Source organism: Oncorhynchus clarkii, chromosome 1 (genome assembly GCF_045791955.1).
Source record: "Oncorhynchus clarkii lewisi isolate Uvic-CL-2024 chromosome 1, UVic_Ocla_1.0, whole genome shotgun sequence".
Classification (NCBI taxonomy): domain Eukaryota; kingdom Metazoa; phylum Chordata; class Actinopteri; order Salmoniformes; family Salmonidae; genus Oncorhynchus; species Oncorhynchus clarkii.
Window position 1 is genome coordinate 90,167,028 of NC_092147.1, and position 14,635 is coordinate 90,181,662.

General features: G+C 45.7%; 1 protein-coding gene across 1 annotated transcript in view; it reads left to right on the top strand.

Moving 5' to 3' along the window:
* LOC139411221 (formin-2-like) overlaps positions 1 to 14,635 on the top strand; it is a 145,439-nt gene that overhangs the window by 105,817 nt on the left and 24,987 nt on the right. Inside the window, exon 16 of the mRNA XM_071157272.1 lies at positions 561 to 681. Within this exon, the coding sequence (XP_071013373.1) occupies positions 561 to 681 (121 nt within the window). The remainder of the gene's footprint in view (positions 1 to 560; positions 682 to 14,635) is intronic.

Below are 14,635 nucleotides of genomic sequence, written 5' to 3' on the forward strand. Positions count from 1 at the left end.
TCCATATGTGTTTCATAGTTTTGATGTCTTCAGTATTATTTTACTGTTGAAAATAGATGTAGAGTGGGTCAGGGTAGAAATTTACTAACTCTACTACCCTAACCCACTCTACTTCCCTAACCCACTCTACATGATCTAACTCTACTACCCTAACCCACTCTACTACCCTAACCCACTCTACTACCCTAACCCACTCTACTACCCTAACCCACTCTACTTCCCTAACCCACTCTACGTGATCTAACTCTACTACCCTAACCCACTCTACGTGATCTAACACTACTACCCTAACCCACTCTACGTGAACTAACTCTACTACCCTAACCCACTCTACTACCCTAACCCACTCTACGTGATCTAACTCTACTACCCTAACCCACTCTACGTGATCTAACTCTACGTGATCTAACTCTACTACCCTAACCCACTCTACGTGATCTAACTCTACGTGATCTAACTCTACTACCCTAACCCACTCTACTTGATCTAACTCTACTAACCCCTCTGCTTTATCTAATGCTCTGTGCTCTAAGGACTAAGGTCATGTCATGTATTGTCAGGATGCCGGCAGGGAGACGTGCCTCTACCCTCTCCCTGAGCCCCAGGATCTGTTCCAGGCTTCACAGATGAAGTTTGAGGACTTTCAGAAGGACCTGACCAGGCTGAAGAAGGACCTTCGAGGTAACTGCACTGAACCAAAATATAAACACATCCATATCAAAGATTTGACTGAGTTCACAGTTCATATAAGGAAATCAGTCACTTGAAATAAATAAATTAGGCCCTAATCTATGGATTTCACATGACTGGGAATACAGATATGTAGTATATCTGTGACCAACATACACATGACTGAATACAGTCTGTTGGTCACAGATACACTACATGACTAGGAATACAGTCTGTTGGTCACAGATACACTACATGACTGGGAATACAGATATACAGTCTGTTGGTCACAGATACACTACATGACTGGGAATACATATATACAGTCTGTTGGGTCACAGATACACTACATGACTGGGAATACAGTCTGTTGGTCACAGATATACTACATGACTGGGAATACAGTCTGTTGGTCACAGATACTTTTGGTCATGAAGTGTATGTGAACACCTGCTCGTCGAACATCTCACTCCAAAATCATCTGCATTAATTTATATGGAGTTGGTCCCCCCCCCTTTGCTGCTATAACAGCGTCCACTCTTCTGGGAAGGCTTTCCACTAGATGTTGAAACATTGCTAGGGGAGGGGACTTGCTTCTACTCAGCCTAAAGCATTTGTGAAGTCAGGCACTGATGTTGGGCGATTAGGCCTGGCTCGCAGTCGGCGTTCCAATTCATCCCAAAGGTGTTGGATGTCATTGTATGCTGTATCGTTAACATTTCCCTTCACTGGAACTAACAGCCCCGGACCATTATTCCATTATTCCTCCTCCACCAAACTTTACAGTTGATACCATGCATTGGGGAAGGTAACGTTCTCCTAGCATCCACCAAACTTTACAGTTGGTACCATGCATTGGGGAAGGTAACGTTCTCCTAGCATCCGCCAAACCCAGATTTGTCCGTCGGTCTGCCAGATGGTGAAGCGTGATTCATCACTCCAGAGAACGCGTTTCCTCTGCTCCAGAATCCAATGGCGGTGAGCTTTACACCCCTCCAGCCAACGCTTGTCTTTGTAAATGGTGATCTTAGGCTTGTGTGTGGCTGCTGCCTCTCCAAGCCTCCCCCACCTCTACTAGGCCCTCCCTCCCCTACCTCCCTGGTGTTCCAGAACACTGCTTCTAATGCCAGCCAGGCCAGGGAGAGAGTTGCACCAGGCTTGTTTGTGTAGTGTTCAGCTCTCTGAAAAGCCCACTCCTAGGCCCTCTGCTTGTTTGTGTAGTGTTCAGCTCTCTGAAAAGCCCACTCCTAGGCCCTCTGCTTGTTTGTGTAGTGTACAGCTTTCTGAAAAGCCCACTCCTAGGCCCTCTGCTTGTTTGTGTAGTGTACAGCTCTCTGAAAAGCCCACTCCTATACCACGCCTGTATGTTTCTCCTAGGCCCTCTGCTTGTTTGTGTAGTGTACAGCTTTCTGAAAAGCCCACTCCTAGGCCCTCTGCTTGTTTGTTTAGTGTACAGCTCTCTGAAAAGCCCACTCCTATACCACGCCTGTATGTTTCTCCTAGGCCCTCTGCTTGTTTGTGTAGTGTTCAGCTCTCTGAAAAGCCCACTCCTAGGCCCTCTGCTTGTTTGTGTAGTGTTCAGCTCTCTGAAAAGCCCACTCCTAGGCCCTCTGCTTGTTTGTGTAGTGTACAGCTCTCTGAAAAGCCCACTCCTAGGCCCTCTGCTTGTTTGTGTAGTGTACAGCTCTCTGAAAAGCCCACTCCTATACCACGCCTGTATGTTTCTCCTAGGCCCTCTGCTTGTTTGTGCAGTGTACAGCTCTCTGAAAAGCCCACTCCTATACCACGCCTGTATGTTTCTCCTAGGCCCTCTGCTTGTTTGTGTAGTGTTCAGCTCTCTGAAAAGCCCACTCCTATACCACGCCTGTATGTTTCTCCTAGGCCCTCTGCTTGTTTGTGTAGTGTTCAGCTCTCTGAAAAGCCCACTCCTATACCACGCCTGTATGTTTCTCCGTAGGCCCTCTGCTTGTTTGTGTAGTGTACAGCTCTCTGAAAAGCCCACTCCTATACCACGCCTGTATGTTTCTCCGTAGGCCCTCTGCTTGTTTGTGTAGTGTACAGCTCTCTGAAAAGCCCACTCCTATACCACGCCTGTATGTTTCTCCCTAGGCCCTCTGCTTGTTTGTGTAGTGTACAGCTCTCTGAAAAGCCCACTCCTATACCACGCCTGTATGTTTCTCCTAGGCCCTCTGCTTGTTTGTGTAGTGTACAGCTCTCTGAAAAGCCCACTCCTATACCACGCCTGTATGTTTCTCCGTAGGCCCTCTGCTTGTTTGTGTAGTGTACAGCTCTCTGAAAAGCCCACTCCTATACCACGCCTGTATGTTTCTCCCTAGGCCCTCTGCTTGTTTGTGTAGTGTACAGCTCTCTGAAAAGCCCACTCCTATACCACGCCTGTATGTTTCTCCTAGGCCCTCTGCTTGTTTGTGTAGTGTACAGCTCTCTGAAAAGCCCACTCCTATACCACGCCTGTATGTTTCTCCCTAGGCCCTCTGCTTGTTTGTGTAGTGTACAGCTCTCTGAAAAGCCCACTCCTATACCACGCCTGTATGTTTCTCCTAGGCCCTCTGCTTGTTTGTGTAGTGTACAGCTCTCTGAAAAGCCCACTCCTATACCACGCCTGTATGTTTCTCCCTAGGCCCTCTGCTTGTTTGTGTAGTGTACAGCTCTCTGAAAAGCCCACTCCTATACCACGCCTGTATGTTTCTCCTAGGCCCTCTGCTTGTTTGTGTAGTGTACAGCTCTCTGAAAAGCCCACTCCTATACCACGCCTGTATGTTTCTCCTAGGCCCTCTGCTTGTTTGTGTAGTGTACAGCTCTCTGAAAAGCCCACTCCTATACCACGCCTGTATGTTTCTCCCTAGGCCCTCTGCTTGTTTGTGTAGTGTACAGCTCTCTGAAAAGCCCACTCCTATACCACGCCTGTATGTTTCTCCTAGGCCCTCTGCTTGTTTGTGTAGTGTACAGCTCTCTGAAAAGCCCACTCCTATACCACGCCTGTATGTTTCTCCGTAGGCCCTCTGCTTGTTTGTGTAGTGTACAGCTCTCTGAAAAGCCCACTCCTATACCACGCCTGTATGTTTCTCCGTAAGCCCTCTGCTTGTTTGTGTAGTGTACAGCTCTCTGAAAAGCCCACTCCTATACCACGCCTGTATGTTTCTCCTAGGCCCTCTGCTTGTTTGTGTAGTGTACAGCTCTCTGAAAAGCCCACTCCTATACCACGCCTGTATGTTTCTCCGTAGGCCCTCTGCGTGTTTGACCGTTACCTTGTCCTCATGATTGCTCATCATACAGGGGTGGCTTGAATTATTATGCTAATTATCCAGGGAGCTTCAGACAAGGACTCCACTTCCATGTGTAAATATTGATGTAAATGTAGTGTACAGCGCTGGCAGAGAACAGGGCTTTGAACACAGTGTGTAAACTACAAGTTATTTCCTGAAGGTCAAGCATTTAGAAGGCTGGAAGTTGTTAACACATTGGAAATGGTAAACAGATCTTTCTCTCTTTTTCAAAGTCACTCTGTCATCCTCTCTCTCTCTCTCTCTCACTCCCTTTCTCTCTCTAACTCGCTCCCTTTCTTTCTTTCTCTCTCTCTCTCTCGCTCCCTTTCTCTCTCTCTCTCTCTCTCACTCCCTTTCTCGCTTTCTCTCAAAACAATTTTTTAAAGAGAAGACTTCTCACCCTGTTCCCGCTATAATTTTTTAAATTCCTGGACTGTCCTCGTCCCCACGTCTGTCTTATCAACCAACCAGATGAAACATGACCCGTCTACGCTGAGGTCACTGCTGTCACAGCCCCTCGCGCAGGCCAGGGAGAGGTCAGGGCAGCAGGCTATTTCAGGACAGAACCAGATCAGGGTCATTTGGCGTAATTGGCTTGGGCCAATTTCTCTCTGATTCTTAGTTGTTTTTTTATGTGGTTCCAAGCAGCTCATTAAATGATGAGATGAGGAAGCAGGAGAGAGTTGTGTAAACACATCCTAGTTTCTACCCTGAACCCTGACAGCTTGGCCTGCATCCCAAATGCCACTCTATTCCCTAACCTAGTGCACTATATATAGGGAATAGGGCTGTAGTATAGAGTAGTGTACTATATAGGGAATAGGGCTGTAGTATAGAGTAGTGCACTATATAGGGAATAGGGATGTAGTATAAAGTAGTGTACTATATAGGGAATAGGGCTGTAGTATAAAGTAGTGTACTATATAGGGAATAGGGCTGTAGTATAAAGTAGTGTACTATATAGGGAATAGGGCTGTACTATAAAGTAGTGTACTATATAGGGAATAGGGCTGTAGTATAGAGTAGTGCACTATATAGGGAATAGGGCTGTAGTATAGAGTAGTGCACTATATAGGGAATAGGGCTGTAGTATAGAGTAGTGCACTATATAGGGAATAGGGCTGTAGTATAGAGTAGTGCACTATGGAGAAGGGCTGTAGTATAGAGTAGTGCACTATATAGGGAATAGGGCTGTAGTATAGAGTAGTGCACTATGGAGAAGGGCTGTAGTATAGAGTAGTGCACTATGGAGAAGGGCTGTAGTATAAAGTAGTGTACTATATAGGGAATAGGGCTGTAGTATAGAGTAGTGCACTATATAGGGAATAGGGCTGTAGTATAGAGTAGTGCACTATATAGGGAATAGGGCTGTAGTATAGAGTAGTGCACTATATAGGGAATAGGGCTGTAGTATAAAGTAGTGCACTATATAGGGAATAGGGCTGTAGTATAGAGTAGTGTACTATATAGGGAATAGTTAGACCAGGCCAGGCTGTAGTATAAAGTAGTGTACTATATAGAGCTGTAGTATAGAGTACTGCACTATGGAGAAGGGCTGTAGTATAAAGTAGTGCACTATATAGGGAATAGGGCTGTAGTATAGAGTAGTGCACTATATAGGGAATAGGGCTGTAGTATAGAGTAGTGCACTATATAGGGAATAGGGCTGTAGTATAGAGTAGTGCACTATATAGGGAATAGGGCTGTAGTATAGAGTAGTGCACTATGGAGAAGGGCTGTAGTATAAAGTAGTGCACTATATAGGGAATAGGGCTGTAGTATAAAGTAGTGCACTATATAGGGAATAGGGCTGTAGTATAGAGTAGTGCACTATATAGGGAATAGGGCTGTAGTATAGAGTAGTGTACTATATAGGGAATAGGGCTGTAGTATAAAGTAGTGTACTATATAGGGAATAGGGCTGTAGTATAAAGTAGTGCACTATATAGGGAATAGGGCTGTAGTATAAAGTAGTGCACTATATAGGGAATAGGGCTATAGTATAGAGTAGTGCACTATATAGGGAATAGGGCTGTAGTATAGAGTAGTGCACTATATAGGGAATAGGGCTGTAGTATAAAGTAGTGCACTACATAGGGAATAGGGCTGTAGTATAAAGTAGTGCACTATATAGGGAATAGGGCTATAGTATAGAGTAGTGCACTATATAGGGAATAGGGCTGTAGTATAGAGTAGTGCACTATATAGGGAATAGGGCTATAGTATAGAGTAGTGCACTATATAGGGAATAGGGCTGTAGTATAGAGTAGTGCACTATGGAGAAGGGCTGTAGTATAAAGTAGTGCACTATATAGGGAATAGGGCTATAGTATAGAGTAGTGTACTATATAGGGAATAGGGCTGTAGTATAGAGTAGTGCACTATATAGGGAATAGGGCTGTAGTATAAAGTAGTGCACTATATAGGGAATAGGGCTGTAGTATAGAGTAGTGTACTATATAGGGAATAGGGCTGTAGTATAGAGTAGTGCATTATATAGGGAATAGGGCTGTAGTATAGAGTAGTGCACTATATAGGGAATAGGGCTGTAGTATAGAGTAGTGTACTATATAGGGAATAGGGCTGTAGTATAGAGTAGTGCACTATATAGGGAATAGGGCTGTAGTATAGAGTAGTGCACTATATAGGGAATAGGGCTGTAGTATAGAGTAGTGCACTATATAGGGAATAGGGCTGTAGTATAGAGTAGTGCACTATATAGGGAATAGGGCTGTAGTATAGAGTAGTGCTCTATATAGGGAATAGGGCTGTAGTATAGAGTAGTGCACTATATAGGGAATAGGGCTGTAGTATAGAGTAGTGCACTATATAGGGAATAGGGCTGTAGTATAGAGTAGTGCACTATATAGGGAATAGGGCTGTAGTATAGAGTAGTGCACTATATAGGGAATAGGGCTGTAGTATAGAGTAGTGCACTATGGAGAAGGGCTGTAGTATAGAGTAGTGTACTATATAGGGCTGTAGTATAGAGTAGTGTACTATATAGGGAATAGGGCTGTAGTATAGAGTAGTGCACTATATAGGGAATAGGGCTGTAGTATAGAGTAGTGCACTATGGAGAAGGGCTGTAGTATAGAGTAGTGTACTATATAGGGCTGTAGTATAGAGTAGTGCACTATGGAGAAGGGCTGTAGTATAGAGTAGTGTACTATATAGGGCTGTAGTATAGAGTAGTGTACTATATAGGGAATAGGGCTGTAGTATAGAGTAGTGCACTATATAGGGAATAGGGCTGTAGTATAGAGTAGTGCACTATGGAGAAGGGCTGTAGTATAGAGTAGTGTACTATATAGGGCTGTAGTATAGAGTAGTGTACTATATAGGGAATAGGGCTGTAGTATAAAGTAGTGCACTATATAGGGAATAGGGCTGTAGTATAGAGTAGTGCACTATATAGGGAATAGGGCTGTAGTATAGAGTAGTGCACTATGGAGAAGGGCTGTAGTATAGAGTAGTGCACTATATAGGGAATAGGGCTGTAGTATAGAGTAGTGCACTATATAGGGAATAGGGCTGTAGTATAAAGTAGTGTACTATATAGGGAATAGGGCTGTAGTATAAAGTAGTGCTCTATGGAGAAGGGCTGTAGTATAGAGTAGTGCACTATGGAGAAGGGCTGTAGTATAGAGTAGTGCACTATGGAGAAGGGCTGTAGTATAGAGTAGTGCTCTATGGAGAAGGGCTGTAGTATAGAGTAGTGCACTATGGAGAAGGGCTGTAGTATAGAGTAGTGCACTATGGAGAAGGGCTGTAGTATAGAGTAGTGCACTATGGAGAAGGGCTGTAGTATAGAGTAGTGCACTATGGAGAAGGGCTGTAGTATAGAGTAGTGCACTATGGAGAAGGGCTGTAGTATAGAGTAGTGCACTATGGAGAAGGGCTGTAGTATAGAGTAGTGCACTATGGAGAAGGGCTGTAGTATAGAGTAGTGCACTATATAGGGAATAGGGCTGTAGTATAGAGTAGTGCACTATGGAGAAGGGCTGTAGTATAGAGTAGTGCACTATGGAGAAGGGCTGTAGTATAGAGTAGTGCACTATGGAGAAGGGCTGTAGTATAGAGTAGTGCACTATGGAGAAGGGCTGTAGTATAGAGTAGTGCACTATGGAGAAGGGCTGTAGTATAGAGTAGTGCACTATGGAGAAGGGCTGTAGTATAGAGTAGTGCACTATGGAGAAGGGCTGTAGTATAGAGTAGTGCACTATGGAGAAGGGCTGTAGTATAGAGTAGTGCACTATGGAGAAGGGCTGTAGTATAGAGTAGTGCACTATGGAGAAGGGCTGTAGTATAGAGTAGTGCACTATGGAGAAGGGCTGTAGTATAGAGTAGTGCTCTATGGAGAAGGGCTGTAGTATAGAGTAGTGCACTATGGAGAAGGGCTGTAGTATAGAGTAGTGCACTATGGAGAAGGGCTGTAGTATAGAGTAGTGCACTATGGAGAAGGGCTGTAGTATAGAGTAGTGCACTATGGAGAAGGGCTGTAGTATAGAGTAGTGCACTATGGAGAAGGGCTGTAGTATAGAGTAGTGCACTATATAGGGAATAGGGCTGTAGTATAGAGTAGTGCTCTATGGAGAAGGGCTGTAGTATAGAGTAGTGCACTATGGAGAAGGGCTGTAGTATAGAGTAGTGCACTATGGAGAAGGGCTGTAGTATAGAGTAGTGCTCTATGGAGAAGGGCTGTAGTATAGAGTAGTGTACTAGGGAGAAGGGCTGTAGTATAGAGTAGTGCACTATGGAGAAGGGCTGTAGTATAGAGTAGTGCACTATGGAGAAGGGCTGTAGTATAGAGTAGTGCACTATGGAGAAGGGCTGTAGTATAGAGTAGTGCACTATGGAGAAGGGCTGTAGTATAGAGTAGTGCACTATATAGGGAATAGGGCTGTAGTATAGAGTAGTGCTCTATGGAGAAGGGCTGTAGTATAGAGTAGTGCACTATGGAGAAGGGCTGTAGTATAGAGTAGTGCACTATGGAGAAGGGCTGTAGTATAGAGTAGTGCTCTATGGAGAAGGGCTGTAGTATAGAGTAGTGTACTAGGGAGAAGGGCTGTAGTATAGAGTAGTGCACTATGGAGAAGGGCTGTAGTATAGAGTAGTGCACTATGGAGAAGGGCTGTAGTATAGAGTAGTGCACTATGGAGAAGGGCTGTAGTATAGAGTAGTGCACTATGGAGAAGGGCTGTAGTATAGAGTAGTGCTCTATGGAGAAGGGCTGTAGTATAGAGTAGTGTACTAGGGAGAAGGGCTGTAGTATAGAGTAGTGCACTATGGAGAAGGGCTGTAGTATGGAGTAGTGCACTATGGTGAAGGGCTGTAGTATAGAGTAGTGCACTATGGAGAAGGGCTGTAGTATAGAGTAGTGCACTATGGAGAAGGGCTGTAGTATAGAGTAGTGCACTATGGAGAAGGGCTGTAGTATAGAGTAGTGCACTATGGAGAAGGGCTGTAGTATAGAGTAGTGCTCTATGGAGAAGGGTGTTTTTATCTTTTAAATAGATATACTATTATCACTGACCTCGATTTAGACATCATCTCAGCTGTTCCACTGTTCATACCAGACCATAATCCTTTGCTCCATGGGCTACCAAAACCCTGCAGGTGTAGACGTGGGATGATGAGGTGGGGTGAAATTGGAGGCGAAGAGAGAACCGAATAGCGCTCCCCTCCGTTCGATTGGCCAATGTCCAGTCACTCAGGAATGAGATGGATGAGCGTTGTCCGAGAATCTTCTATCAGAGAGACTTGAACAATATAATGTCTTCGTGAAACATGGCTGGATGAGGAAGCTATGCTGCTAGTGTAACCGATGTGAAATGGCTAGCTAGTTAGCGGTGTTGCGCGCTAATAGCTTTTCAATCGGTGACGTCACTCTCTCTGAGACCTTGAAGTAGTGGTTCCCCTTGCTCTGCAAGGGCCGCGGCTTTTTGTGGAGCGATGGGTAACGATGCTTTGAGGGTGGCTGATGTCTGTGTGCAGTAGGGTCCCTGGTTCGAGCCCAGGTAGGGGCGAGGAGAGGGACGGAAGCTGTACTGTTACACCATAATATCGTACTCGGTGGATTCGCCATGAGTGGCAGGATCGGACGACGGCTTCAGGAAAAACTGTTTTTCCATAAATAACTGGTGTGTTGCTTCAAGTTTGAAGGAAATCTTGTGCTCTTGATCACCTGGTTTTTAATGCTGGGTGACTTCAAACCGTCCCACCTGTACCCTACCAACACATCTCCTGTTAAAACCCCAGACCACCTGTATCCTACCAACACATCTCCTGTTAAAACCCCAGACCACCTGTATCCTACCAACACATCTCCTGTTAAAACTCCAGACCACCTGTATCCTACCAACACATCTCCTGTTAAAACCCCAGACCACCTGTATCCTACCAACACATCTCCTGTTAAAACTCCAGACCACCTGTATCCTACCAACACATCTCCTGTTAAAACCCCAGACCACCTGTATCCTACCAACACACCTGTTAAAACTCCAGACCACCTGTATCCTACCAACACATCTCCTGTTAAAACTCCAGACCACCTGTATCCTACCAACACACCTGTTAAAACTCCAGACCACCTGTATCCTACCAACACATCTCCTGTTAAAACCCCAGACCACCTGTATTCTACCAACACACCTCCTGTTAAAACTCCAGACCACCTGTATTCTACCAACACATCTCCTGTTAAAACTCCAGACCACCTGTATCCTACCAACACACCTCCTGTTAAAACTCCAGACCACCTGTATCCTACCAACACATCTCCTGTTAAAACTCCAGACCACCTGTATTCTACCAACACATCTCCTGTTAAAACTCCAGACCACCTGTATCCTACCAACACACCTCCTGTTAAAACCCCAGACCACCTGTATCCTACCCACACATCTCCTGTGCCCCTATGGGGCGGTAACTCCAGACCACCTGTATCCTACCAACACATCTCCTGTGCCCCTATGGGGTGTTAAAACTTCAGACCACCTGTATTCTACCAACATAAACGCATTCAAGGCACTCCCTCGTCCTCCTTTCGGGCAAATCTTACCGTGACTCCATTCTCCTGCTTCCTGTTCACAAACAAAAGCTTCAACAGGATGTACCAGTGACGCACTCCAATACAGAAGTGGTCGGACAAAGCCGACCCGCTTACAATGAACGTGACACATACAAGAAGTCTACGACCTCCGAGTCTTCAAACCTGTAGAAAGGCAATATAGGAGGAAAAAGGCTTCCTATTACACCGACTATGAAGCTTGTCGTATATGTGACTGGGTCTGTCAGATGCTAACGGATTACAAAGGGAAACCATGAACTTCCCATGGACACAAAACTCCCAAACGAGCTACATGTCTACATGTGATCTCGCTCTCCGTGGCCGATGTGAGCAAAACGTTTAAACAGGTTAACAATCAATCAATCAAATGTATTGAAATCCCTTCTTACATCAGCTGATGTCAAAAAGTGCTGTACAGAAACCCAGCCTAAAACCTCAAACAGGAAGCAATGCAGGTGTAGAAGCACGGTGGCTATGAAAAACTCCCTAGGAAGGCCAGAACCTAGGAAGAAACCTAGAGAGGAACCAGACTAGGAAAACCTCCCTAGAAAGGCCAGAACCTAGGAAGAAACCTAGAGAGGAACCAGACTAGGAAAACCTCCCTAGAAAGGCCAGAACCTAGGAAGAAACCTAGATAGGAACCAGGCTAGGAAAACCTCCCTAGAAAGGCCAGAACCTAGGAAGAAACCTAGAGAGGAACCAGACTAGGAAAACCTCCCTAGAAAGGCCGCCGTGCCAGATGGAATATCAGGGCGGGTTCTCAAATTATCCGCCGACCTTCTGGCAGGTGTCGACAGACATTTTTACTCTCTCGTTGTCCCAAGTCTGTAATCCCAACGTGTCAACCTGACCGCCATTGTCCCTTTTCCCAAGAGCTCCAAGGTAACCTACCTACATGACTATCGCCCTGTAGCACTCATGTATAATAAGGAAGTGGTTTGAAAGGCTGGTCATGAAGCACCATCATCCCAGACACACTAGACCCATTCCTATTCGTATACCGCCCTAACAGGGGCGGCAGGGTAGCCTAGTGGTTAGAGCATTGGACTAGTAACCGGAAGGTTGCGAGTTCAAACCCCCGAGCTGACAAGGTACAAATCTGTCGTTCTGCCCCTGAACAGGCAGTTAACCCACTGTTCCCAGGCCGTCATTGAAAATAAGAATTTGTTCTTAACTGACTTGCCTGGCTAAATAAAGGTAAAAAAAAAAAAAAAAAAAAAAAAAAAAAAAGATCCACAGATAAAACAATCTCAATTGCACTTCACACTGCCCTCTCCCACCTGGACAAGAAGGGGAAATAACTACGTGATAGTGCTGTTCATTGACTACAGCTCAGCGTTCAACACCATAGTCCTCTCCAAGCTTATCACTAAGCTAAGGTCCCTGGGACTAAACACCTCCCTCTGCGATTGACTTCCTGACAGGCCTCCCCCAGTTGGTGAGGCTAGGCAACACCTCCGTCACGCTGGCCCGCAACAAGGGGGCCCATCGGGTGTGTGCTTAGTTCCCTCATGCACTTCCTGTTCACCCACAACTGCGTGGCCATACATGACTCCAACACATGAAGTTTTACTGACAACACAACGCTGGTAGGCCTGATCACCGGTGGCGATGAGTCAGCCTATAGGGAGGGAGGTCAGAGACTTAGCAGTGTGTTGCCAGGACAACAACCTCTCCCTCAACGTCAGTAAGGCCAAGGAGCTCTTTGAGGACTACAGGAGAAAGAGGGGAGAGCACGTCCACATCGACGATGTTGTTTAGCGGGTCGAGAGCTTTAAGTTCCTTGTTGTCCACATCACCAAAGATTTACCATGGTCCACACACACCACACAGTTGTCAGCCTCAGTAAGCCCCCTCTGTTCTGTAGCTATATGGTCCTCTCTCTTTACAGTAAGCCCTCTCTGTTCTGTAGCTAGATGGTCCTCTCTCTTTCAGTAAGCCCCCTCTGTTCTGTAACTATATGGTCCTCTCTCTTTACAGTAAGCCCCCTCTGTTCTGTAGCTAGATGGTCCTCTCTCTTTCAGTAAGCCCCCTCTGTTCTGTAACTATATGGTCCTCTCTCTTTACAGTAAGCCCCCTCTGTTCTGTAGCTATATGGCCCTCTCTCTTTACAGTAAGCCCCCTCTGTTCTGTAGCTATATGGTCCTCTCTCTTTACAGTAAGCCCCCTCTGTTCTGTAGCTATATGGTCCTCTTTACAGTAAGCTCTCTCTGTTCTGTAGCTAGATGGTCCTCTCTCTTTACAGTAAGCCCTCTCTGTTCTGTAGCTAGATGGTCCTCTCTCTTTACAGCAAGTCAAGAGGCTCAGATAAATGCTAGTTAAGGGCCTGGCTCAGCTGGGCAGCCGGCGTCTCTAAATCTTTCTGCACTTTCCCCCTCTCTCTCCCGCGTGTCGCTGGTCGGCAACCTTGCGGTGCTGCTCGCAGTCAGACAGAACCATGTTCTGTTGGGGTTTAACTGTGGGGTTGTGCTACAGCGGAGGAGGATATTTACAGTACCAGAATAACCGGGTCTCTCCATCCGTCCCTCTTTGTTATATTGGTGGTCTTCAGAGGTGACGGGAGGCTGGGTCTGTATTACAGACAGATGGTGTCTAGCTTACTGATATGTGCTCAACCAGTGTGCTCCAGGAAGAACAACATGGCCCTCCCTGACACAGGCTAAAGGTCAGGTAGAGGGCGGTAATTGTCCAGCTGGGATTTAGATTGGACGCTGACACTCTGACTCTAATTCATTATGGCCACTGATTGGTGCGTGACTCTCAGAGCTTCACAGAAGTTCTAGAATAGATTCCAGAATTCCACAGCAGGCATCAGTCTTTGTTCAGGGGGAGGGGAGCAGGGGTTACCAGGGGCGACAGGGGTTACCAGGGGCGACAGGTGATGGGGTCAGAATGCAGTTGAATGATTTGCCTTCGCATCCACATGCAGTGCGTTGACAGAACTTCACAAAATCATATTGTATTTGTCACCTGTGCTGAAAACAACAGGTACATTGTACACAGATACAAACATTACGATTCTTACAAATGGACAATAAACATACTTTTCTACCACCTATTCTATACCTTACAGTGAAATACCTTCCAGTGAAAAGCTTGCTTATGAGCCCTTAACCAACAATGCAGTTTTAAGAAAGAAAAAAATCTGTGCTATATACAGGGTGTGTGGAGGCTATATACAGGGTGTTACGGTACAGAGTCAATGTGGAGGCTATATACAGGGTGTTACGGTACAGAGTCAATGTGGAGGCTATATACAGGGTGTTACGGTACAGAGTCAATGTGGAGGCTATATACAGGGTGTTACGGTACAGAGTCAATGTGGAGGCTATATACAGGGGGTACCGGTACAGAGTCAATGTGGAGGCTATATACAGGGTGTTACGGTACAGAGTCAATGTGGAGGCTATATACAGGGTGTTACGGTACAGAGTCAATGTGGAGGCTATATACAGGGTGTTACGGTACATAGTCAATGTGGAGGCTATATACAGGGTGTTACGGTACAGAGTCAATGTGGAGGCTATATACAGGGTGTTACGGTACATAGTCAATGTGGAGGCTATATACAGGGTGTTACGGTACAGAGTCAATGTGGAGGCTATAT